Raw genomic sequence first — 27942 nt, forward strand, 5'->3', positions numbered from 1 at the left:
ATTGACCTTATCTGACCTTAATATGTTTTGGTATTTTATGCTTTTATTTGTAATCCAGAAAGGTCAATATAACACGCTTCTATTGTAAAAATCAATGAAAAAGTGAAGTTAATAAGCAGTTTTAATCAGCTCGGTGGCGTGACAAATCCAGGTTAAAGAAAGAATGTTTTAAATTTCCTTCTGTCGTTGTTGACCTCAACCCGTTGCACCACACAGCCTTTGCATTTATTGACTTCTTGGGGCCTTTCGCTTATACTATGGAGCAAAAAGGTGTTTTTCAGTCACCTATTGTGCAAACAAAGATGAGAGGTCTGTAATGCTCATCAAATGTGCACTTTAAATCTGAGAGACAGATTATAAGAAAAGAATCCAGGAAATCACAGTGTATAATTTTTAAAGAGTTTCTTTGTATATTGATGCAGAAAAGTTTTTTTTATCTCCTACAAACATATTCTGTCCCTCACAGACCTATTCCTTCTTCTTTGAGAAGTTCTTCTATCCTCCACATGTTGCCTTACCCTATATTAATGGCACCTGTTTGAACTAGCTGTATAAGACACCTGTTCACTCCCTCAGACACTCAGACTGCAACCTCTCCTCCGTGACCAAGACCAAAGAGCTGTCAAAGGACACCAGGGACAAGATTGTACACCTGAATAGGACTAGAAAGACCCACTCTACAATACGCTGTTGGAGCAATCATTTTAAATTGAAATAAATACGAGATCACTGACAATATTCCTCCATTTTGAGCTCTGAGCTTCGTGCATCTCACCTGGAGTGGTACAAATGATCATGGGAATGGTGAGGGAACAGCTGTGAACTATTGGGAGGAACTGGTCAATGACCTGAAGAGAGCTGGGACTTTAGTAACAAACTATGTCTTATTCAGCAGGTGTCCAAACGTCTTCCTGCACATGTCCAGATAGGGTGAAGGCCATGCAGTCCAAAGAAACCAAAATGCAACTCTTTGGTACATACACCATTAGCAGTGTTAGGAGATGGATGAATGCTGAGTTGCATCTCTAAAACACCAAACCCACAGTGAAGCATGATGGTGGAAACATCAGGATTTGGGGAGGTTTTTATGCAAAGAGAACGACTGATCCATACTAAGCAAAGGACGAATGGAGCCATGTATGGAGAGATTTTGGACATAATGTAACCTCCTTCCACCAGTGAGAACATTGAGGACAATGATCCCCAACACATCACCCGGACAACGAAGGAGTGATTAAATAAAAAGCTTTTCAAGGTTCTAATCTGGAATGGTCTCACCAGTCTCTGGACCTCTGTCCAATAGAAAACCTGTGGATGGAGTTAAAAGTCTGTTTTCCAGCAACAGCCCCAGAAGATCTACATGGAAGAATGAACCAAAATAGCAGCCACTGTGCAAATCTTCCAAATTTTCCAGTTGACCAGTGAAGTCTCATTTCAGTTGTGACTGATGTGTTCCCAGTCCGTTTCTTCACCTGTTGAAAACATTTCTGACTTGCTCTGCTTCCTTGACTGCCCTTGTTCTTCAGAAGGCTGGCCTGGAGACAATAAAAAGCACAACTCAACAACTCAGCACTTTAATAAACTTCTCATGAGTTTGTCTAAATCAAGAGCTGAGACTTTTTTCAGAGCACCATGTGAAACATCTGAGTGTACTGCAGGGACCTTTTCTGATCTGCAACTCACAAAAAAGTAACTTTTATTTCCTACAAGAAAGGAGTACAGAAAATAGGTCAAAGATATGCTTTTTCAGCAAAAAGATCCAGGAAAAAAATAATCAAAATGTTATTTTTTTATGAAGACTTTTAAAAGATTTACTACATGTTTCCTCCCACATAGGAGTAACAGGTCAGGTTGAAGTACAATCTGACCTGCACTGTACTGCTTCAAATATTTGGAAGTATCTTAGAGTGAAAGTAAGGTCGTTTTTACCACGACACTGAAATTTTGATACCCGTTCAGTGCAGCGGCTTTAAGTTAAATACACATATATACAAAAACAACAAAATGAGAAATGGAAACACAAAAACAAAAAAATATAAAATGAAAAGGAATAAATGATTAAAAAAACACACAAGGATAAACAGACAGTTTGTAAACCAACAGTAAAGATTATTTTATGTCTTGGTGAGGTGAAATTTTCCATCCTTCACATACAAAAACAATTTTTAAAGTTTAATAAAAAGATATCAATCGTCAATAATTTTTTAAGTATCACAGCAGACGCACTTAAGAATTTCACTTAATGAATGCTAAAACAACCAATTTATGATGCTGCCACCTCCATGTGGTTTGCGTGAATCATAATGAAATTTCCTGACATTTAATACTTTGGAGATCTTATTAAAAAGTTGAGAAAACCTGGAAAAGTCAGGGCAAGCTTGTTTTTTCACACGTTGATCTTTATTTACAAATGAAAAATATATTTATTGTCTTTTTTTATTATTATTGTGTGCAGTTCTGACTTTTTTTTGTTATATTGGTTCTTTGTGAGCAAATTATGATTAATTCAAAGAAGCCACAGTTGATAAAGTTTAGCTTTTGTGCCCATATGTAGCTAATTCGGTTATTAAACAGAACCGTTTAATCCCTGACTTCAATTAATTTGGCTTCACTTTGAACAAAAACACCTAGTGATATTTTTTAACATAATTGGAAATAAAGTCAGACTTGAAGTTGGTCATTTTGTGCTTTGTCATCATGGAATAGCAAAAAATTTGAACTTGTGCTTTTTGATCACTTAGTTCATCTGTATTTCAAAACAGGCCAGCACTGTCTCCATAGGTTTCCATGAATAAATAACAAACCAAGCAAGCAGAAAATTTCTCATGCTGACTCGACAACATATTCCAATGCACATCAATAATTAAGCTAGTCTCATTGTGATGTTGTGACACCAGTTGTCTTAATCTAAACTAGTTTTTTCCTAAACTCTCATGTTCTCAAGTGGTAAACTGGTAATTCTTAACTCAGATGGTTAATAAGTAGGCCAGCGGGTGAAGTGTTTGGTGTCTTCTCTGGGTTTCTGGTAATTCTCAAGACACTCTGAAGGGGAAAAGGAGGTTAAAGTGGACCAAATCATGGAGTAACCAGGATTTTAAAATGACCATCTCCAAGTAAACTAAAAACAGCAGCTTTGGTGTGCTGGTCTAGTTGACTGAAAGTTAAACTTGTACATTTTCTCTAATACCTTGAGTAAACTCACAGACTGCCACCATACAAAATCCTTTTCTGAGTAATTTCAAAGCATGTATTTATTGAATTTATTGACAAACTAAAAAGGAGACTTGTTTAATTGCTTGCTAACACAAATAGCAAATTAGCTAAAGCATTTAGACCCATAATCATTGAAAATAAATGAGGAAAAACTTTTCTAAATATTTTAGAAACTCCTGATGAAACATCAAAGAATTTATGTTTTTTAAACCCTTTGATGAAACCCACAAAAAATGTTACAATTTTGGAGATTTGCAGATAGCAGCAGTTATGATATGGTGGCTGATTTGGAACATTTTAGCTTAAGACAATGTTAGTTTGAGATGCAAAACTATTAATGTGAGTGTTTAGAAAAATAAAAAAAAACAACCTTATTTACCTACTGACTCAAATTTGGGACACGCATTTTTAGCATGGTGTAACTGTATTATAAAGAATTAATTATCAACAAATTTTGTATTACTTTAATACTGTAGTCATTTAAAATGAGTAACAATAGTTGAGTCATCAGCATAAAATTTCAAATAAGCAAAACATTTTCCCGCCAAAAGTTTTTTTGACATTTTATGGAAATGGCCATGTTAAAATGAGCAGGAAGTCCCTTCTACTAGTGGAATGATGGTGAACTACAGGGCTAAAAACATTATATACATGGATTTTTAAGGAAAGTTTTGACCATGTTAATGAGATAAAGGTCTCAGAAATGTGTGTATCATATATGATACAAATGGTTAGATATGGTTAAAAATGTCCACATAACTGGGGTTTGTAGACAATTGTAAGGAAAAAGAAAAAAAAATGAGATTTCTGATGCTAGATTATGTAGCATTCATGATCCTGTTTTTGAACAGGTTATTTTTAGATTAAAATAAAATAAAAACTACTACAGCAAAAAAAGCACACTAGTTGTTTCTCCTGTAACATAGGAACAAAAAACTGAGATCCAAAGTCATGCAGGTCGATCAAAACCGGACAGAAGAAGACTAGAAGCAGCTTTACTTAAATCAGCAAGTCTTGATTTACTCTGCACCATTCAGCTGAAAAGCTCAGAACATGACTAAGCCAGGATGAAGTTATAGATCTATACTTGTTTCAATGGTTTAGGTCGGAGATGAGGACTAACAGTGTAAAAAATATTGTCTTGACATGTCCCTCAGCACAAACTAAACCAAATTTAAATGTTTTTGAATAAAGATTAAAACAAATTACAACTGATGGCGACTTTCTGCAATCCAGCAGCTTTTCAAAATAAGATAAAATACTTTTTTTCCAAGCACTGTTTTAAAACGTTTAAAAATGTTACACACTCTCACACACCAAAGAAGTAAACTTAAGGTTTTCTACCGTGTTTAGCAAGAGTGAGCTCTAATGCTTTAAGTCTGACAAAAATGACAATACAGACTAACAAAAAATGCATGAGAGTCTCACTTTTCTTTAAGGATTTCCAATAAACAAGTCTGAAATCAATGTGTCACTAGAATTATCTATCAAAGCACCTGATTTGAAAACCAGACAACACAGAAAGACTGTGTATCTGCTAAAGATGACAGCTTAAAACGAAATGGGAAAAACTTGGTTTTAATACTGAACTGTCTGATTAGAGCTTTTATGTTTTCAATACAATTTTTGAATAGAGCATTTGATGATCAATATTGAAAACTAAAATGCATGGCATCCAGATAAAAACCTGCTTTATAAGTATGACAGTGCACCCGCTCCTCTCCCTTCAGCTCCTTTATGTCCTTGTTTTGGTTTGCACATTTTCTCTGGAGAACAATTTAGACCTCAGATGTTAGGAAATCTTTAACCACATTCAACTGAAGATTCTACAAGGAAACAAGCTCAGTGCTGTCACTGGTAAAAGTGACTGTCAACTTTGCCCCAACAAAGTAAAAACACTGCTTCTCGGGTTTTGATAACACTAATAAATATGTTCTTTTTGGGTGTGAAACATGGCAGCCATGGATTCAATTTATCATTTTAGAATAGATCCACTGCTGTTCATGTTGTGTTTGTTCCCCTGAACTCATGGAGAAAAACTTTTCTAAATAAACTTAAACTTTATTTTCATAGTGAGTCTTTTTCACACTGTGGAGTCAGTCATGGTGTTCCACAGGGTTCTGTGCACGGCCCATTCCTATATGGTCTGGACGTGTTTCCGTTAGGTAGAAAGCACAGCATCAATTTTCTCCTGACATGTTGATGATACTCAGTTGTTCATTAAATCAGGAGATGCCACCCAGTTTACAAGACTTCAGACATGTCTTAAAGATTAAAATGCTTTGATGTGAATGTCAGATAAAACAGACGGGTGATCTTGGACTTAAGCACTTCAGGGATTTACCATGTCGATATAACCACGCTAGAAGACATTAAATTGGTCTCCAGTTATACAATAAGAAACCTATGAGTCATGTATAATGAGGTGTCCACTTTTACTTGCAAGAACATTTTTTGAATTTCAAAGATCAGGAACATGATGTCTCAAAGCAGAACACTATGCCGGAACAGGCTTCAGAGGATCCAAAAACCTGCTGCCCGAATTCCAATGAAAACGATTAGAAGAGATTATGTTTATCATTCTTAGATTCTTCACATTGGCTTCCTGTTAAAAGCTAGATAGACTTTGTTCACTGACGTTTAAACCTTCATCTTTGAACAATTTTCTAGGAAAATCAGAGTTTCTGCTTTTCCTAGAAAATTTTAAAACTAGAATGGAGGGAGAGTGTTAAGATATTAAGCTTTTTTTCTATGGAACTAAGTCAGTTTTCAGTTTGGGAGGCAGACGCCATTGGTATTTAAAGACCTAGTCCAGGGGTCTGCAACCTGTGGCTCCAGAGCCACATGTGGCTCTTTTATCCCTCCTTGGTGACTCTCTGGGTGAAGAAAAATAAAATAGTAATTTTCAAAAACTTGGAGATTAGCTATTATTTTAGCAACATGCTAACATTTTAGGATAATTTAGCGCTTAGCTTTTATTTTGGCAACATGCTAACATTTTTGGCTGATTTAATTTACTGAGTAATTTTATGCTAATTTGGAGTCCAGCTAGTAATTAGGCAACGAGCTAGCTTTTTGCTAATTTGGCCTCTACTAAAGGTAAAAGGTAAAAAAGGTTTTTTTAAAAATCCCATTTTGAGAATTGCTAGTTTCTTTTTATATTTTTGCTTTTGATTGTGCTAAAAAATAGACATAATTCATATTTATCACAAAGAAGAGGGACATGAATGCAAATCCAAATTTCCTAAATGCTAAAGCAAGACTATACGACTCCTTCTGGGTTTTGATCAGTAGAAAACAAGCCCAAATGGCTCTTTCACTGTTAAAGGTTGCTGACCTCTGACCTAGTCCAATAAAAATAATCTTTTTGTTGTTTTTAGCATGTTCTTGTAGCATTTTTCTTACGATGGAGGACTTACACATAAAGAAAATTAAAATCAAAGCTGTTTCTGAGTATTTCTTTATTAAAATCATTGAGAATCAGGAGCAGAAACAAAATGCTGTTGAAAAAAGATTGTGGCTGTGACGTAAAAGGTAGAATCAGCAGGCCTCAAGATTCCTGCTCCACTTCATTCTGATGTGTCCACTTGCAGATAAATAGATCCATGTACGTCTTCATTTTTCTTATCTGAGCTGGTAACTACTTTAAACTGGAGAACTGATAGCTCTAATATTTCTTGCCATTTTAGTTGCACTGGTAATATTAGGTTTGAGTTGTGAAGGGCTGTAAGCTAGTGGGAGAGAGTAAAAACAAAGAGATGATGGGAAACACGGGCGGGTTTACTGCATGCCCGTCTTGTTAGCAACAACTCAGAGGTGAATTTCTAATGAGCTACTGCCACCCTGCACAAACTATGTACTTTTCGATGAAAACAGCATAACTATAATTTAAAGAGCACTGGGAACGATTTATAATATATCTAAAGATAATCAAAGTGAAACTTTAAGGATTGCCCAGTTGTTAATATTTAATATTCACTATATTCACTCTTGTTGTCAATCTCAGGTTGCTTCTCCTACTTCATTTAGGCATTCCATGACAGGGTTGCACCTCTTCATGGCTAATGCTGAAGTCCACAAGCATCTCACACCCTTCACCTGCTCTCAACTTCATTATGTGTGTTACTGAAACATCTCTGATTGCTGTGAGAGAAACTCGTGAAAACTCTCAGCCAGAGGTATCAGGTGTGACACCAGCATCACACCTTCATGTGGGCAAAGTGTCTAACATTGCAGGACTGGAGTTTCTGGCTTTCAGGTATCGGCTGTTTTTAGTGTGTGACTTAAAATGACCCAAAAAAAGGCTTCAATATTAACAGAACGTATCTGAGGGTTTTATTACATGGGAACATAAAAAACACTTTTTAAAAGTAAATTAATTAGCCTTTTTACCATGAAAAAATTAAAAATATTACTTTAACTTTTTGAGTGATGAGGTACAAATGTTGGAAGGAAGTAAATACAGATAATTAGAAAGAAAAGCTCTATAAGAATTTAGGTTTTTCTCTTAAACATTTTGTTCAAAAACCATATTTTAGAGGAAATTTAACATCTTTGCTGTTCCGAAATCTTCAAAGATTACATTTTTTATTAGCATTTATTTGAGAGGAATCACTGATGCTGAATCAAGTTTTACTTGCACCTCAGGCTGCTGAATTGAGACCCCACAGCTTCAAGAATCTGAACTTTGTTTTTCCAATTAAAGTCAAGAAAATCCCAGGAAGGGACTGAGTTGCTGTGCAGAGGTTAACCACGACAGCTTCACCTTCTGAGAAAGTGATGAGAGTTCTTGGTTTCTTTGAAGCAGGAATACTTTCATTAATGTTTTATGTATCTAAGTTATCACATCAAAATGTTCTTCAAATAACTGCACAGACAGTACTTTTTAGCTTAAGTGCATATCCAATGTTTATCTGCATCCTTATGAATAAAAATGTCAATAAATATTTTACTGATGGATGGATGGATGGATGGATGGGTGGATGGATGGGTGGATGGGTGGATGGATGGATGGATGAACGGACAGATGGACGAATAGAATAGCTGATTGGCTAATCAGCTGACTCAAGTGTCTCCTTATTCTGAAGGACTCACCATACCTGATCCAAGTAATCAGCAGTAAGAAGAGAAGGGAGTTCTGGAAAACAGGCAGAATGGTAGATTGGATTGGACAGCCTTGCATTACACCGTATACCACATGAAAAAGCACATGTTTCTAATCAAAAGGTAAACATGAATTTACCCGAATCATAAAGCGCATATTTTTTTTCTATTTTTTGTTACGTAAAATAAAGACGGGTTTCTGAACAAACAGTACATCTGTCGCCATGGTAATCCTAATCCACAGCCGGCAGCCCCTCCTCCCTGCATCCCCCTGTCTCTCCTCCCATGCAAAGCTCCAATCCACCAGACACCATTGGAAGGATGGTCGCTCCCATCATGCTTTGCAGTAGGAAGCAGGAAGACAACGGAAGCATTCCATGAGCCAGCAGCAGAAAAGTGTCAGCAGAAAGGACCACAGAGTGATGGTGAATGAGGAGGCACTGCCGAGGGAGGCATGGCCATTGTTCTCTGCAGGATGCACTGGAGCGGCTGCAGCTCTGCGGGTGAGTCCCCAAACCCCTCCTCTGAGGAAAGCCACGCTGTAGCATGAGCACAGAGATGCAGACATGCAGCCATGGACGGGGCGGGTAAATTTAAAGTGGAAGTGGAATCATTTTAACAGATAGAACCAGATGGCTTTACAGACAGAGATCTGCTCTCCTATGAATAATCTGTTTGCTTCTGCTTTGTTTGGATGTAACACCAGAAGAGGAAAAAAACAGCCCAGTGCATTACTGAATCATCAGTTGCGTCTTTCAGTCCAAAATATAACAAAAGCCAAAGACGCCCTCCACCCCCCACCCTTAAACATACAGAAAGCCATTGAATGGCAGCAGTCTTCCATTCAATCTCTCGGATGACTGTCTTGTTTGTGATTCATTCACACCGACATGTTTTCATTCCAGAACAAACTGAGGTGCACATTCAAACACAATTTACATTCAGATGAACACACACACACAGCATGGTATGTCAACATTCACTGAATCTCTGATAAAAATTACTCTATTTTTTGGACTATAAGTCGCTCCAGAGTATAAGTCGCAGATCCCAAAAAATGCATAAGAAAGAAGAAAAAAAAATCACATGTAAGTCGCATTTTTGAGGGGAAATGAATTTAGCAGAGTACAGAAACAAGAATGGACATTTCATCTTGAGAGGCAAATTATAAAAATGAAATAGATAATAATAGCCTGAAAATATGCACTCTTCCACTACTGTAACACATTGATGCAATATTTAGCTTCCTTCATGTAACAGAAGAAATCTATATTTCCATAACATATGAACTATTATTAAGATAACTACAACATAAAAAACAAGTAACAAGTCAACAAAACTCTTTATATCACTTCAAATCTCTAAATCCATTGAATTCTTTATCCTCTGTCGCTTTGGAACAATTAGGTTGTAATTTTCTGATTAAAAACCAAATAACATACAAGTCACACCTGAGTATAAGTATAATTATAACCAAGTATAACTCCCAGCCAAACTAAGCCCAAAAAAAAACAAAAAAAAAAACTACTTATACTTTGAAAAATCCTGTAATAAATCAGATTTCTACACAGTTGTCTGTAAAAAACACTGTTATATTTGTTAGTTCAGGGTTTTACAGGAGTGCTCAGAGATAAGTGAATGGAGCAAAAAAAAACTTTTTGAGGTACTGGTTGAGAATTAATGGGAAATTAACATGTACTCTTTAAAGTAAAAAAAAAGAACACATTAGAGGGTTTTTTTTTTACACTGGCCTCTGTTCTTGAAAAATCTGAGCCTCTGGGTTGCAGATTTCAGGAGTTTTGGAATTTGCTCTCATTCATTATAAGAATGTAACCCATAATCTTAATATGTGAAAATATTAGATTGTGGTGGGGGCACTTCCCCAACAGGAATCCTGCTTTATTCTCCTGAAATACACAAGGCCTTATAAAATAGACTCACCCCAAATTGTGCATGCATAATTCTTGATCTGTTACTCAAATTCAAATTTAAATTTATTTTATTTATAAGGCACTTTTCATATTAAATAATGCATCTCAAAGTTCTGTACATATCGAAACAAACAACACAATCAAAACACCCTACACCTCATAAAATACAATTTATGCAAAAAAACAAAAAATATAAAATAAAAAAAAATACAAAACACAATCTACATATGCACAAATCTTTAAAAAGTATATACAAATCACTTATTATGCACACACAAAACCACATTTACGCACAAATCTGATGTGAGACTCTTTTCACGTCTCCAAGATTCATCTGTGAGCAATAAGTTTAAATGTTGCTAGAATGCTGGATCATCAGAGTTTTCTTTTAAGCCACTTAGATTGTGAATGTTATCTGGTGAAACTTGACATTTTCCCACTTTCTTAAGCAGATATGTCCAATAATGAATACAAAAGAAGTCTAAAGTCTAAAAGTCTAAAGTTTCTCTATTCCTTCACCACTGGAACTCTCCCATGGTGAACAAATCAAGAATTTTGCACACACAAATCCAAAGTTATACACAAATCAAGAATTACGCATGCACAAATCGGGGTGAGTCCATTTTCTCTCCATATATGTTGCTCTAAAATTATCTCACACAGTCCAACTTGGAGTTAACAGTACAGTGTTTCAGTAATATCCTCAAACATGACATCCTATTTGCATGACTGGCATCTATGGAGATTGTGTTAACAAAAAAGGGGATTGAGTTTTTGCTGTGGTTTCTGGAAACATCCATACAGAATGTAACCCGCCTTCACCCAACAGTGGCAGAGATAGGCTCCAGCAACCCTGTGACCCAGAAAGGCAATAATTTAAGGAGGGGTGGACAGATGGATGATGGATGGTGTGCGTTGTAACCAAACATTGTTTTTAAACTTTTAATTTCTTTTGAATACTTTTTCTCAGACTAGAGAACTTCTTTCCATCCTCTTTTTTGGAGAAAGCTTGAGGTTATCAATGTTTTGTTTCATTTTATTTTATTTTTATGCAATTTGAAATTCTTTCTACATGTTTGTGAAATTTTAAAAAGTTTCTTCTTTTGTGGCAGTCAGGTTTTACGCTTAAACCCAAACATTATAGAGAAAATGTTAGATGTTAAAAACTCTCTTTTCATTTGTCAAAAGAAAGTGGTTAATGTATTTCAAGTTACTCCAAAATGAAACAAACAAAGCAATAAAACCTGCTTGTTTTGCCATTAATGTCAGCAAAAATCAATAATTCATCTTTAAATGAACGTGTATCACGCAAATAAATCATGTTTTATTACAAACATTTTTCAAAGTTTATCGTCGTCTTCAGTTTGTACGATACAGAAAAGATCAGCGGCTGTTCGGCTAAGCGAATCGTTCAAAACGTATAGTTCTCTGTAGTCCAGGTACTCACAGGTTCTTTAGCATCGCTGTTTCCAATGGGTGTTAGATATTTTAAAAAATCCCATTGAGCAGAAAACAGCTCATTCAGACCACAATCTTCTAAAAACACTGAGAAAAATGTCGATTCAAAGTTATTCTTTCAAAAAATGTTTTTGATAAATTTTTGTCATCACAGTTGCAGAAGCACCACAAAAGCAGCTTCTTAAAACAAACCTGATTCAAATTAATCCAACCTCTGTGGGATTAATACTTCTGAGTCACAATGTAAATCTTAAAAAATAATAATAATAATAAAGCTACCCTTGTTTTCACTGGATCACTGTCGGCCTCCAAGTTTAATAAATTACCTTGGTAACTATCCATCCTCACATCTGTTAATAAAGCGCCATATTATTAGTTTTCTCTAATCAAGTTAAGGTTTACAAACCCATACAATCATGCAATTATGTCCACATTTTAAAGATAATAATCAATATTGCCCATCAGAATGAATGATCAGAAATTTAGAGATAATCTAATCACAGGAAGTAAAAAAAAACCTTTTTTGTGTTTTCTTGGAAATAACTTCAAAACTGAATAAAAACTGTTGAGGATTATATTAAAATTAGGAGTTGAACAGTATTATTTATCAAACCATACTTTAAAGTAAAATACAGTATAATCTCCATTTAAAAAATATTTAAGATACAAAAATGTATTTGTAAAGTATATTTCATGTAACTCAAAGTGCTTTACAGAGTAAAACTGTTTCCCAATTAATTACACTTCTAATAAATCGAATTTAAAAAGCAAAAAAGCACCATACACAAAAAAATTGCACAATACATACAATGTCCACCCCATACATACTACATATATATATAATAAAGCATAGAGGGATTCATAAATAAGATGCAAAGTAAAAATTAAGCCTGCAATATGTTGTTATTATAGTAACAATTATTAACTAGCATAACTATTATACCATAGCTATTGAAGTTATTATATAAAACATCTCAAGATTTAAAACAAATAAATCAAAGCTAAACTGTTTTACAAATAACGAGGCAAACGTTCACAGAAAAATTTTTAGAAGAGACAATAAGTTGGAAAAAAAGACACTTTCCAAAAAGGAAAATAATTGGAAAATGTAGAAAACTATGATGCAGAATGTTCTTTTTACTGCTGTTACAAAATGGGATCTAGTACCTGATGGCAAAACCCTTGTTAGTAAACACTGCAGTCTGCTAAAGGTGCGCTGCTCACTGCTGCACCTCAGTCAACTTTGAACTGTCTTGTTCGGGTTGTACTGGAACAAAATTTTGTTGTCAGTGAAAGCTGTGCATACGACAAATAAAATCTCTTGAATCTTGAAATGCTTTTTTGTTTGTTTGTTTGTTTGGTCTTTTTTGTCACCAGGTTTTCGCAAATTTGAGAACAAATTGTATTAATTAGGTTTTCAATAAATTAGCTTTTAACTTTTAGCAACTCAACTCATTAATTTCCTCCATGAATTTTCTTTGGCATAAAGATCCAAATATGTCACTTTGACATTTTAATGCATTTGATGCGCGGTGCAACACATCATCGTGGTAACAGCTTACAGCACCGGCACAGACCTTGCTCTGCTGCACCGGAGGAACATCATGAGAAGTTAACAAACCCTCATTCTTTAGGGAAAGTGCTCCTCTTACCTTTTGTTTGTGTCCAGATGATTAAGCAAAAGTTTGTCTCAAAGAAACTATGTCTAAATTGTTCAATTCCTCCTCGTGTCTCGTCTCCTCCTCCTTAGATTCTCTTCTCTCTTTCATCTTCAAAACAATCAAATTCACCAAGCAGGTTAAAGGAAACCATAAAATCCCTCATATATTTTCTGCAGTCTTGCTATGGTAACAAACTATAGAACAAGTGACAACATTTATATTTAAGTTAATAATAAGAAGTTTGTGGTCAAAGTTTTTTGGATTGCTCTGAAAAATCCTCCTACTGATTTTTTTGATGTGTTAAACAAGAGTAGCCCGACTTGATGTATTTTTTTAAGTAAAAGTTCTCTTATAGAAAAAAATTATAAAGCCACTTTTTCAGTTGAGCCACAATGTCACAAATTTAAATGAAAATTCCTCAAAATCAGGCTTTTCACCTCAAATATTAGGTTACATTAAACGCATATTCATTGATTCAGGTAATTATTAATTAATGTTTTAAAAAAGTTAATCATATGACAGCATTCATTTTTAGTCTGAATGTTGGATGTGTGGTTAGTGTCCAGATCATTAGTGTCAAACTTCAGACGAACATTTGCTTTCTTGAGCAGGAGGACGTTACAGAGACCTTGAATTGAACTTTATTTCACAGGGAGGCATTCACTTGTCATTGTACCTAAAGGTAAAATAAGTAACAATGAAAATTATAGATCACCAAATATCTGAGCAATAACAAACAAACAAGTAAATAGATCAATAAATGTCCGATTTTTGATCAGACAGGGGAGGTGTGCTGTCCGATTGGAACGACTGACCTCCTGTGTAGTCCACTAGTTGTTTGTTTCTGTGAACTTTGAGATCATTGACAAAGCCCTGCTTTTTAGTTCTGGGCTGATTCCTTGCCAATCTCATAAAAGTTGAAACTCCACAAGGTGTGGTTCTGTATGGGGACAGTGGGCAGATTTACTCTGTTTCTTTTAATAGCATCAAGGGTGGTCACCTTTTTCAACTTGTAGGTCTTCAGATCTGTAGCTAACATCCCAAACTCAACTCTTCCATGAAAGCGTCATGGTGGGAGAATCACCTGGACTCATCAGGGATTTAGTGAAGGACTTAAGACTGCTTGGTCATTAACTATTTGATTAAAGCTTGATTGTATTATTGTGTAATATCATCAGAATGATTGTATCTTGCCAGGAGTTAAAGAACAGTGGCTGTAAATGAATCCAGTTTTGATGAGTTCACACAACAACTATGACTTTTGATCAAGTAATATTTTGGTATTTTTTGTCTTATTATGGGAACTCAAGAATACAATAATTTAAAAATAAACTTATAAAAGATGTACTTTTTGTGCCACATGCCTGTAAATATAGGCCCCGCCTACTACCCAGGGATCAGACCAATAGGGAGCAGAGAGAGTGAGAGCAAAGGGCTGTTCTTATCTTATCCGGCATTCTCAAAGGATATTAAAGCTGAAACAGTCTTACTTAGACCGGAGAAGCCAGAAAAAAATAGACTGTGAGTGACTGAAATCCTGTCTGACCCATGAGTGTCTACTTCTGCAGGTGAGCACATTGTCATGATTTTATTGTGAAATAGCTGTAAGGTTGCAAGTTTAAAGCAAACTGTTGGATGTACAAGAAATTGTTCATGCTGTTCTACAAATCCAAAGTTTTAAATGGTAAAAGAACCTGTTTTTCTTTTGTTTCTTCAGTTATTAGATGCATGATTTTATCTTTTTCCATTTTTTTGTGTTTATCTTATCAGGTATTTTTTAAAATCTCTATAAATAACTTCACCATATCTATAAATAACATGTGCCTCGGCATATTTAAGACTGTAATAGTGACATGTTAATAATTATCTGTGTATCTGCATATGTGTAAAATTATCAGTGTTGTGTAACTTTATTGTAAAATATTTCCTGAAAGACCCAACTGGAGGTGGTTCATCGATGACATTGGTTTTAGCTGTGAATAGCTGTTGCTAAGATGCAGTTTGTAACTTCATTTGAAAAGGGGATTAAAAGATAAAAATAGTTTAAATTATGTTCCTATATTAACAAATGCTGTGTTATTAAGATGAAACTCTTTTTTTTTTTTTTTTTTTAACAAATTGATTAAAAGTAAATTTAAAAAACCTCAATTGAGTCATTTAAAATCTGGCTTCCCCTGATGCGATACTTTCTGAGCAGCAGTGGGGAGCAGACAGAAGCATGTGGAACAAACGGACTCAATCAATTATGTTCAAGGTTACCCAGGACTTAGGTTTTTTTGTGCTTTTTGGTTTTGAAAAGAGCAGTGTGACTTCCCTTCTGATGCTTTTCATCTATGCTCAAGAAAAAACTATAAACCTCCCAGTAAGATCTGTCTGAAAAGGGTTGTTATTTGTCTCCAGCGTCTTCTGTCACCTAAAAACCTCAGGTGAGATTTATAAACCTTTTTTTCTTTTTTTAAGTTGTTTCCATGCAAAGTGAACAGTTCAACCTTGTACTAAAAAAAGTCCAGCTGAGACATTAACACTGAAACTGTTGGTTAAGCTGCAGTTATGCTTCCTGTCATCAGTTTTCTAAGCTGCAGAGAAGGTAAATCACAGCACATGCCAGTGTTGTGGTGATGGAAGCAGACAACACGTCACTTTAATTGCTTTATGGCTTCTTACACGTGACTATCTCTGCGACGGCGCAGCTGCTACTGGAAATGAAGGATCTAATAAGAGTAATCGGCAGCAGCGAGCTGAGCAGGTTTTTATTCATAAGTGCTGATCGCTTGATCAACGGGTCTGTTTAACAAGGGCTGGTGTTTGGGCCATGCACCCTCTGATAATGGTTGTTTTTCCTATGGAAAAAAGTGTAAACTTAAATGTTCAAAGTAGTTTTTCTTTTTTTTTTAACTTTCAGAAAAATTTGACACTATTTGGCCCCTTGGTTTTCATGCATTTTACAATAAGAACACAACAAAAAAGCTTTTCAGCTGCAAAGCTGTGGGGGCAATTTTTTTTTATTTTACATTATCTTAACTATTTTTTTAATATTAGGCCAACATTGTGCTGTAGCATTAATGTGGTCTTTCTATTAGCCGTGTTTTGGGATTAAGTTGCATCAATTGGACCAAGTTGGCTACAATTGCAGAGCCAAAAACATACTTTTAAATATTTTTATAATTTCTCCATCACTATACAATCAGTGCACGTAAATATCATGAAGTCAGATGAGACAAAAATTTTAAGTTTTTTGCTTCAAGGCCCATGTCAGTCAAAATCACTCAAGCTGTTGAGTACGAAAGTGAAGGATGGAGGATGACTTGGGCTCATTTTGCAGTTAAAAGGACTTTGGCACCTTTCAGTTACTGAGTCAACCATAACCCCTTTATTACAACAGAAGGAACGTGAGATCCACAAAACAGAACAAAAGTTCTAAGAAAATGATTGAACAAAAACACAAACCCAGAGGTTTTGGAACGACCAAGTAAATGCCTCAATGTTCCAAAGATATTTGTGAAAACATTCCCTAAAACAATCTCGATATAATCGTGCCGTGTTTTCAAAGGAATACGTAAAAATTCTTCTACATCATGGTGACAGGCCTTCAAAGTCATACTGTAAATTATTACCTTATGTTATTGCTGTTAGGGGAGGATGTAAAAGCTGCACATTCATGGAGGACATTTCTGATGCCAAATGTTCCTTTGGTTGTTTTTGGCAAACACCAAGTGAAACAATAAAGTAATTTGTTTATGTTCTTATACGTGTAAAAACTCCTCGATGCCATATGTTGCTAATTGGCAATATACTGTTAAATTTAGAAATCCATTTAATTTAGCATCATCGTAAACAGAAAAAACTTGACAGAATATTTTTCTTTACACTGTTTTCCTTTCATTAGAGGGCGCCCCGGATTCTAAAATGCAAAGTCAATAAATGGTCTATTTTTGAACTCGTGTGACATGTAAAGCCCACAATAAGATGAGACAAAAGAGTTGGAGATCAGTCAGTCAGAATTATTAACTACGTTCACCGTAACTCTAGAACTTGTTTGTAACACGCTACACATTAGCTACAGTCGAACCATTAGCCACAATAGCATATTCACAATACTTGTAACTCCCAACCTTGTTTGGAACATGTACAAAAAAAAACAGACTGATCCCACTAAAAAAAATTTTATTGTGACAATGTTAACTTGAAACTTTGTTGGTAACATGCAAAAAACACCACAATCTGACACCGCTACGTGTTAGCTGTATTAGTATATTCACAACACCTGTAACTTACAACCTTGTTTGAAAAATATACTTTAAAAAAAAGATTGATTGCACAAAAAAATGTTACCGTAACCTTACACTAACTCAAAAAAGCCCCACAGTCTGACAGCGCTATATGTTAGTTGCATTAATGTATTTACAATAACTCCCAAACTTGTTAGCAACACATAAAAAACAGACTGATACCACTTGAACAAATGTTACTGTGACTACGCCAACTCAAAACCTAAAACGCAAAAAAAAAAGAAAGTGACTATTTGCACGTAAATAGCTAAATACATGCAGTCAGTGCTGAACCTTTTTCTTGTTCACATGGACCCAGAGGAAGGGTTACGCTTAGGGTTAGGGTTAAACCACCACATCCTGAGTGTCTGCAGTTCACCACTTCACCAGCGGTTGAGTCAAATGTGTGACAACCAATGTCACTTTAACTTAACTTTCATTTCTAATACGTGCAACAAACAGAGAAATTTAGCTCTGGACACACTTAAAATATGTGTGAGCAATGCAGCAGTGTGCATCTTTGCTGTGCGTATTACATGTGGCCAACTTGAATTTCCATCAATTTTTGTGCTAATCACACGTAAATATGAGCGAATAACGTCAGCCAAGAAAAAAGCAGTCTGACACGGCTATACATTAATCACATTACTGTACTTACACTAACCTTGTTTGTAACGACTAAAAAAAACACAGTTCAACACCGCTACTGTAAGCCGTGTTACCGCACTAACAAAAACACTCACCCAAGCATTTTGACAGAGCGTTGTGTATCCCTTAAAATCGCTTTATACATAATTAGGCGCAAACAGAGTTTTTGGAAAAAAAATACGGTTTTTAAGTGCTCCACATAGTGTGGAACTTACAGTAAAGTCCAGCATGAAGGGGTTAAACAAGGACTCTCATTTGCTCTGCCCCAAAATGGTTCAATTTTTTTCTGCACCATTTCAGAACTGAAGCAGATTCAAATTTAAGCCATTGAACAATATTGATAAATCCCTAAAAAAAGGGGTATATTTTTAAAAAACTGTTTAATTTTCAGAAGAAACCTTATTTTATGTCCATTTTACTGAAAGTTAGTTGTTTTAATGCTTCAGCCTTGCACTCAGTTACTCTGGGCTAAAAATATTTTGGTCTCTTTTTATTTTTTTCCACTAAAAATACTGTCAGGCCATACCTCCAGCTCACCCTTTGTTATTTTCATGTCCATATATAGATGTGCATCAAGTTTTCCCACCGCTTTTGCCTGCTTTTGAGAATAGTTCCACTAATTCTTACCACCATGCAGGCACAAATCCTGAAGAACTGAATCAAGACAGTTTAGAGTTTCGACTCCTCTTTTAAAAGAGGACAACTTTATCTAGTCTGCAGCTGTTATATTTGCAAATTTGTTGATAGTTTTTTTTTTTTAATAAAGTAAATTGTATTTATATATGAATTGTATATGCAGAAAACACATCTATTTATTTGGTATTTTGTTTTTAAAACACATTTTTAAAAGGAGAATTTTTGCAGACTATGTAATTACATGAAAATAAATGCAGATCTAAAAGTGTCTTTTATGGTGCAGCTCTGCTTTTGGTGATGCAAAGCAACATCCTCATCAACTGTGTTAAATAAATCTTAAAGATAGCAGTAATGGCAGCACTTTTCCTTATTGTGACATTATCATTCATTTCTGATTCATTGCAGATTTTCTATAAACTGAAAAACAAATCAAAGTTTTTAGTTGAAAAGTTCACAAAGAAATAACTTTAAACATCTGTTTATTTAATGTTCTCTTGTGTCTTTTTCAGCAGCTCAGCTGACATCCACATCATCTACTAGTCCATCTCCACCCTCCGCCTCCTCTTCCTTCTCACGACAATGGAGGAGGTCTCCAAAGTCACAGAAACGCCACTGGTACCGCCGCCTCTCTTGGCGCGGCGGGCTCGCCAGCAGCAGCCCGTCATGTCAGTCGTCAAGTCCAAGCTTAGAAAGAATCTGACATGCTCTGGGTCAAAAGTCCAAAAAACCCTGACAAGCTTCTTCCCCGTGGTCCGCTGGCTGCCCAAGTACAAGCTGAAGGAGTACGTCTGGGGGGATGTCATGTCCGGAATGATCGTCGGTATTATTTTGGTGCCGCAGGCCATAGCCTATTGCCTGCTGGCGGGAGTGGAACCCATCTACGGCCTGTACACCTCATTCTATGCTAACATCATTTACTTTCTCATGGGGACCTCCAAGCACGTTTCGGTGGGGATCTTTAGCCTCATGAGCCTCATGGTTGGACAGGTAACAAGCAGCCATCTCAAGCCAAGATTGTGTTTTTGAACATAATAAATCCATGAGAAGTTGACAGTTAGTATTTTCCTGCAGGTAGTGGACAGGGAGCTGTTTCTGAGTGGTTTTGACCTCAATGATGACCCCACATCTAAAGTTGACGGTTTCAACTTCACTGATGATGACCCACAAACTGTGGACCTCATGGGGATGCCATGCAACAAAGAGTGCTACGCCATCAGCGTTGCTGCAGTGGTCACATTCCTGGCTGGTGTCTATCAGGTAAAAAAAAGAAGTATTTTCTTATCAACAAACTCTATTAAGACATACAACCTGTATACAACAATGTCTTTATATAATTACTTCTTCGTAGTTACATGCATTATTGTGTCTTTTTTCTTCCATTAGAATAAGGTTTTTGATAGATCGGTAATTGTGACATGGGTTATATCAAAGGCATGGGCCTGGATTTGTTTTCTTTTCATTTTGTCTGCATTACAATAAAAAAAATAACCAAAAAAGGAAAACCCTGAGATCTTTAACACATCTGTGAAAACTCCCATTAACCAAAGACGATTCTATAGTAGAAATAGTTTTTAAAAGGGTCATCTAGACTTTGTTTTTGAAGGTCAAAGAGTGTTTTTGAGTTGACGTATCAACAAAGTCCAAATGACACTTTTAAAAACATTTTCTGTTCACATCTTAAAGTTTTCCATCCCATCCAATTTCTAAACCCACTGAATCCTTTTTGGTGTCATGGGGTTGCTGGACCCTATCCTTGCAACTGTTGGCAAAGGCAGGGTACACCCTGGATGGGTCGCCAGTCATACGCAGGGCCATCTCAAAGTTTTTCATCCAACTATCCATTTACAGAACCTGCAAAATCTCTAGTGGGTGGTGGTGGGTGTAACAGGGTTGCTGGAGCCTATCCTGGCTACTGTTGTTCAAACTGATTGCCAGTCTGTTGCAGGGCCACACATTCACACACTCACATCTACCTATGAGGCCTGTTGTTGGACTGTGAGAAAACCAGAGAAAACACACATAGGCACAAGGAGATCATGCAAACTCCACGCAGAAAGCAGTGCAGCCCATTTAAATGGGTTTGTCAAATAAAAAAAAATAATCATTTTACCAGAGTCAATTTATTAGTTAAGTTTCACTCTTTTGTTCCATATCAAAGAAACCTCTAAATATTTTTACTGAGCTGCCAGACCTCAAGATGTAACTTGATCAAACGATGATTTGATTACATTTATTAAATCAAATTAGTGGTAGCAAATAATGTTAACATAAGTCCCTGCAGTGACATAAACTGCAGTTTGTTGCTTGGCAGAGGTGGATAGGGCTCATTTTTATCAATGACTGTGGTCACAACCTGACATCCTGTTTCTGAAGCTCCAACGCCGCATCTAATCGACCTGCTTTTATTCAGCTCAGTCCCATTTGTTTTTCCATTACCCTTGAGGATCACCGTGATGAGGACAGCAGCAAAGCGGGCAAAATGCAAACACCTACTGTTGTCTCCGGTTGTTTTCCTCAAGGAGGCACAGTCCAGGTCACTGGTCATCCCATCTGTGTCTGTTAACTCAGTCCAGTTAGAACCACAAGGAAGGAAATATAAAAAAAAAAATCAACGACTTGAACCCTTTAAATTCAATTAGTCAGTAAAAGTGTTCTCAGTGGTCTTTTAATCATGATTATGCTCATTTCTTTTAGCCAAAATCAAAAAGCATTTTGTTTTCTAGGACATAGTTTCTGCAGAGCTGCAGTGGTTTCATAGAAATTTGCCTCTGAGTTGTGGGCGGGACTTTTAGATAGCTAGTCAGTCTCAGGTCATTTATACCAGATGAGAAATATATATAGGCAGATTCATTGACTTTATTCATAATTTAATTTATGTGCAAAAAATAAACTACTTAGTTGCCAGTTTGCTGTAACTGCCTGTTCAGGTACCCAATATCAGTATTCTCCACCTTGTGCAATGATAAAAAAATACAGTCCAAAACACCAGCAAGATTTCCTTCATGCAAAAATTACTTTCTGTCATTTGTACAGTAGATAAAACCTCTAGTGAGCCACACCACAAACATGATAAAAAAACAATAATAAATAGACAAATTGTCTTACATTGAAAACTGTTTTAATTGCAGTCTGGTTTCTCAGTTTTTTTTACTTCTTCTGTGTAATAGGAAATTTACATTTATTTAACTTTAATCTCTGGTTTAGGCTAAAAGTTACAATTTTTAGCTTGCTTAATTTTTCACCCATTCAGATTGTTTTCATCTCTCTTTCCCTTTCTTCTCCGTCATCTTTCTCCCATTTCTGGACGCCGTCCCCCCCTCTACAGATCATGATGGCGGTGTTCCAGCTTGGATTCGTCTCTGTGTACCTTTCAACTCCAATGCTTGATGGCTTTGCCACGGGGGCCTCTTTCACCATTCTGACCGTGCAGGCCAAATACCTGTTGGGGCTGAAGATTCCTCGTCACCATGGTTACGGCACGGTGCCCGTTACCTGGTTCAACATCTTTGCCAACATTCAAAAGACTAATGTGTGCGATCTCATCACCAGTGCCATCTGTATCTCAGTATTAGGTGTGTCTTTTAGAACCATAATGCATTAAAAACATAATAAAACTCCTGTGATACATTTTTCTGAAGTTATCTTGTTCTTCTTTGTAGTGGCAGGGAAAGAGATCCAGGACCGCTACAAGGATCGCCTGAAGATCCCGCTTCCAACAGAACTGGTCGTAGTGGCAGGAGCCACGCTGGCGAGCCACTTTGGAGATCTAAACGCCCGCTACAGCTCCAGTGTTTCTGGTCACATACCCACAGGATTTATCCCTCCAAAAGTGCCTGCATTCAGTCTGATGCCACGTGTTGCTCTGGATGCCATTCCTTTGGCAGTCATCAGGTAAAAATGTAACCAGTTAAATCCATCTTGTTGAACAAAAGGACATGCATCTTATCTCAGTCGTAATGTCAAAGCTACAGTTCAAAGATTTATTTGCGCTCGTATAAAAAGTGTGATAATCTTTATTGTTTCTTTAAGTTCACAATAAATTCGACCTCACAAATCACCGGTTGTTTCTAACATTTGAAAAGTAACATTTTAGCCAAATATGGCGGAACCATTGGTGGATTAGTTTCCACAGCTCATGAAAATGTAGAGGGCGTGTACATTCCTAATGCAACACCATGGTGTTAATGTCTTAAAATACCTCAAATGCTGTAGTTCATTCTGTTTGTTTGACCACATTTCAACATATTAAGAAATTCAATGTCGTTTATTAAACCAATGACAAAAGTTGAATTCGTTAACATCAGAGATCTAGCTGCCATCCTAAAAAACACATTCTCCTGGACCTACCGTAACTTTGCTAACGTAAATTGTTATCATAACGACCCAAAGCCGCTTCTCTCAGTGACAGAATCAGCTGATTTATGTTAATTCCGTAAAACGCTTCACAGGTGTTAAGTGTTGCATATAGGCACAAAGCTGCTTTTGTTTGCTTACAAATCCACTGGAATTACTCTAATTGCATAAATGGTTGAAAAGTGACGGTAGTTGAAGAAATGTCAACACTGGAGCTAAAGCTCAGAATTTAAAGACCTTTTTGCTTAAATAGTTATATAAAACTCATTCAATTTCACAAATGTATCTTAGGCTCATCTATAGACTATTTGCCAAATTGGTGTACTTAACCAAGCTAGTCATTTTACAAGACATCACCTCATTTTCATTACCTTTAGAGTTGTTTTAAACGTGTTGTATTCACTATCTTTCCAAATAAGTTACATTTACAGTTATTCTGTTAAATTTTCTGCTACCAACTGATCCTTTTTGTATTTCTTCATTCAAATCACTATGAATCAGGAGCAGATGGAACAATGTAGTCAGAAAAAGTTTGTGGGTGCAACATAGAAGCTACTCAGGCAAGCTAAAATGTACATGCTCCGCTCCATTCTGATGTATCCCCTTGTAGATGACTATAAACATGTGCGTCTTCATTTTTCTCATCTGAGCTGGTATTTGGCTCCAAACTGTATGACTGGATCACCCCAATATTAAGCACTTTTTTTGTTTCCCCAGTAATGCTAGGTTGAGGTTTTGAGGGGCTTTAAGATAAAGCGAGAGAGTGTAAGCAAATGGATGATGGGAAATTAGAGTGGGCATACTCCGCATAAACAGTCCCAACCACAACTCAGAGGGGAATTTCTAATAAACTATCACTGATCTGCAGAAACAACACCCTAAAAGACGACACATTTTTTTATATTTGCTAAAAATGACAAAATTATACATAAAAGACCACTAGGAACACTTGTAAATTAGATAATACTTTAAAGTCTACATAAGCATGTACGCTAAGACGGTGTAGCATTATAATCCAAATGTGTTTTTTTAGTTTTGCGTTCACAGTGTCGTTGTCTGAAATGTTTGCCAAGAAACATGGCTACACGGTTCGGCCCAACCAAGAGATGGTGGCCATCGGACTCTGTAATATCATCCCTTCATTCTTCCACTCCTTCACGACTAGTGCAGCGTTAGCAAAAACCATGGTGAAGGACTCAACCGGCTGCCAGACTCAGGTGAGTTAGAAAATGTGAATCTCCAACTTGTGCTTTGCTTTGCAAAACACTGATATAAATCTGATGTTTTCTCATCCTAGTAACAAATATTTTTAACTTTGACAAACAGTTCTAATATCATCAGCTAAACAAACACACATTTTCTGTCTTTCAATGTTTCCTCACCATCTCTGCCTCCCAACCAGGTGTCGAGTCTGATAAGTGCCCTGGTGGTCCTGCTGGTTCTGCTCTTCTTTGCTCCTTTCTTCCACGCTCTGCAGAAATGTGTCCTCGCTTGCATCATCATTGTCAGTCTTAGAGGGGCTCTCAGAAAGTTTAAGGACGTTCCCGCTAAATGGCGTGCCAGCAAAAACGATGCCATCGTCTGGTTGGTAACCATGTTTGCCACAGCTCTGATCAGTGTGGAGTTAGGTTTGCTGGTTGGCATCATCTTCTCCATGATTTGCATCATCTTTAAGACCCAAAACCCAAAGGTTAGTCAGGATCTTGACTTGACAAAACTGTGTTTAGAAATCCAGTCGGAAAATGATTGTTGCTACATCATACCCTTGTACACCTTTATTACAGGTTTCTCTCATGGGCCGAGTCAGTGACACAGATCTTTATGAGGACTTGGAAGAGTACACCGACTTAACACCACCACCTCAAGTTCACATCTTTCGCTTTCAAGCACCTCTCTACTACGCCAACAAAGAGTCTTTCCTCAAGTCCCTCTACAAGGCTGTTGGTGTGGAACCTTTCTTGGAGCTGACCAAAAGGAGGAAGGCGGAGAAGGCCAAAGGGAAGACCTCAAAGCAGGCTAAGGCGAATGCAAACAAAAAGAACGGTGATGTGTTTATAGGGCCAATCCACAAAGAGCTGGACTTCCACACCATCATTTTAGATTGCTCTGCCATTCCTTTCATTGATTCATCTGGCACGGCTACCCTCAAAGTACTGGTCAAGGAATACAAAGACATCGGTGTGAGCGTGCTCCTGGCCTGTTGTAATGCCCCACTCATTGACGCTTTGAAGAAAGCACAGGTGTTTGGGAAGAATGACAGAGAGATGAGCAGTCTTCTTTTTTATACAGTCCATGCTGCAGTCCTCCATGCAGATCAGGAACACACAGCAGCAGCAGAAGGGAAGTCTGAGGACTCGCTGTTCTAGGTTGGTTAGTTACTTCCGCTCCCTTTTCCTGAGAAATTTCCTGTCTTTCTTTCCGCTACAGTTAAAGGAAATAAAAGGGGAGACAAATCTAACACACCTTCAGCTTTGTGGCTCAGCAATTACCTGCAGCCTACATACAGTACAGTCGTTGAACTTGGACACTGAAAAATCACACATCTAACACTTGTAGACTATAGTTTGTTGCATGCTGGCTGAACTGGAGCCATGGCAATCCAAAAGTTTTTGGTACAACTTGTAGATCTTTATTGACATCTGTAGACGATAACAGACACTGATGCAGACACATCTCTCTGGTGAAGTCCTTGCTACCCATTTCTGGTTTGTGTCAAATGCGTTGACTGTATAAGAGAACTGGACTTAGTGACCCCCTCCCTCTGGGATTCCAATTAGGAAGTAACTGCTGGCTCCAAGAGCTAAAATCCCACAGACTTTGATTGAAAAATAAACAACTATTAGTTATTATATTTTTCAGAATAACAATTCTTGCTCTGCTGCCACTTTTTAACATGTTCCTGCTAATACTGGTATTTTTTCACTACAGATTAAATAAGATTGCCAGAGTACGTATAAACATGTGTATATGCATGTTTTGGGACCTGCATTCAAAACTTTCACGTTCACGCGTCACTACAGGTGCTTTCACGTCCGTTTTTGGGCTCTATGTATAAACCAGGCGTTCATTGAACGTACACTGAAACTTTCCAATGTTTGAATGTCAAACATCCGAACTTTGACCAAGCAGGTACTGGTACTGACACATGGATGGCATAATTTTAAAAACATGGAAGTGTAACCGTCTAAAAATTTATTATGAAGGAGAAATTAACTTTTATGGTTTGTGCCTTTGCTGGAATTATATGTCACCACGTCTTTCATATCTCTTCCAACTGTAGGTGGTGGACTTGCGCTAGTAATGGGTAGTGTCAATCCAGGTGATCACACTGGACTGACTCTACCCAATACTTGGAGTGTGTTCAAGTATTAGGTACTTAAAAATTCAAGTTCACCACATTCTTGAGCAGTCCTTATGTGTATGCATCACTGGTAATTTCTGGTTCAAACATGACGACGTCCATAATGCGAAAAAAAATTGTGACTGAATTTAATTTTATTGAAAGTAAGCCATTTTTATGGGCGATGTCACACTCACTCCATCCAGTTCTCTTGTACAGCCAATGGTCAGATGTGGTCTGTTTGAGTTTTGTTATAATAAAAGCTGTTGAAATTGGATTCAAAATCCAGTTTAGATTAATAAGTCCAGAGTTCCCACTTTGAGATCAGTACATAACTGTCACACATACTGTTACCTTGGACCCCCAACTATTTATTAGCAGACTACTGTTGGTAAACTGGACACACCTTTAGGATAAACCACACGTATGTGGACAAACAAAGACAGTTTGCTCTTCAGGTACGGTATATGATTGAGACAGCTATATCTTCAGGTCCAGGATCATTATTGACATACTTTTAGCCAGAGCAGCTGTCAGCAGCTGCGGGGATTTAAAAAAAGGACAAACCGACGTCAGAGATATATTTCCTTTCTGGTTCTAGAGGAAAAACAAAAATTACTTGGTGCTATTTTTTTTTCTTTTTTAATTTTAATTGAATGAACTGACTGCGTCACCCAGTCACTTCTTTCACTGTCTCTGTAACTGGAAAAATAAGCTTCAACTTTCATGCATCTTATGACTTATTTTTTTCATTTTATAGGCCGACAGCTTAGAGTGAAACATAGAATTTGCTTGATTGTAAATATGAACATATTTGTATTACTCGCAAAAAAATGAGTGGCCTAACATTTGTATGCACTGATTTGATTTTAGGGGAGGGATTTTTTTTAACATAGTGTTGATATTCAACATCCATAGTCTTGTAATATTTTTAGTACTGGAGCAATCCTTGGAGATGTACATGGACTAAATGTGACCGTCAACAGAGCAATTCACTCATTGAAGTTCTTAATATATCTATTACTTACTCTGATTTTATGTAATTATCACAGCTCATAGAATCAAATCTCCAATATGAAGATAATAAACCCCCATTAATTGGATGTAATATTAAGATAATTTATATTTTTATAACAAAAATTAAGATTATGTAGATTTTTAATAGTCCCATATATGATGACAATCCAAACATTGATTCACTTTATGACCCAGATTTGCTATTTTTTTTTGTTTAAATGATGATGTTAAACAGCCAAAATGACTTTGTTTTTTTTCATGAATAGTGATTCGCATAAAACGTCTGTATGATGTTTTTTTTTCATGAAATTCTC

At 36.6% G+C, this 27942-nt stretch overlaps 1 protein-coding gene across 4 annotated transcripts; it reads left to right on the plus strand.

The window, feature by feature from the left end:
- The first annotated feature begins 8331 nt into the window (after positions 1-8331).
- slc26a1 (solute carrier family 26 member 1) lies at positions 8332-27937 on the plus strand. 4 transcript variants are annotated; one of them, XM_024299891.2, is made up of 8 exons: positions 8332-8819; positions 19428-19905; positions 19990-20175; positions 22244-22490; positions 22578-22809; positions 24305-24488; positions 24674-24961; positions 25056-27937. In XM_024299891.2, exons 2-8 carry the CDS (start codon positions 19498-19500, stop codon positions 25635-25637), a joined length of 2127 nt encoding a protein of 708 aa, XP_024155659.1. In that variant the 5' UTR covers positions 8332-8819; positions 19428-19497; the 3' UTR covers positions 25638-27937. The 4 variants fall into 4 exon arrangements, with proteins under 4 accessions (XP_024155659.1, XP_024155661.1, XP_024155660.1 ...); XM_024299893.2 differs by having other exon boundaries at positions 19431-19905; XM_024299892.2 differs by lacking the exon at positions 8332-8819 and adding an exon at positions 14748-14934 and having other exon boundaries at positions 19431-19905.
- Positions 27938-27942: the final 5 nt, after the last annotated feature.

Source organism: Oryzias melastigma, linkage group LG12 (assembly GCF_002922805.2).
Source record: "Oryzias melastigma strain HK-1 linkage group LG12, ASM292280v2, whole genome shotgun sequence".
NCBI lineage: Eukaryota > Metazoa > Chordata > Actinopteri > Beloniformes > Adrianichthyidae > Oryzias > Oryzias melastigma.

Excerpts from the sequence above, each read along its gene's own strand:
- slc26a1 (XM_024299891.2), top strand. The coding sequence starts at position 19,498 with ATGGAGGAGGTCTCCAAAGTCACAGAAACGCCACTGGTACCGCCGCCT. Across the intron at positions 24,489-24,673 it reads CAACCGGCTGCCAGACTCAG|GTGTCGAGTCTGATAAGTGC; the intron begins GTGAGTTAGAAA and ends CCTCCCAACCAG. Across the intron at positions 24,962-25,055 it reads TTAAGACCCAAAACCCAAAG|GTTTCTCTCATGGGCCGAGT; the intron begins GTTAGTCAGGAT and ends CCTTTATTACAG.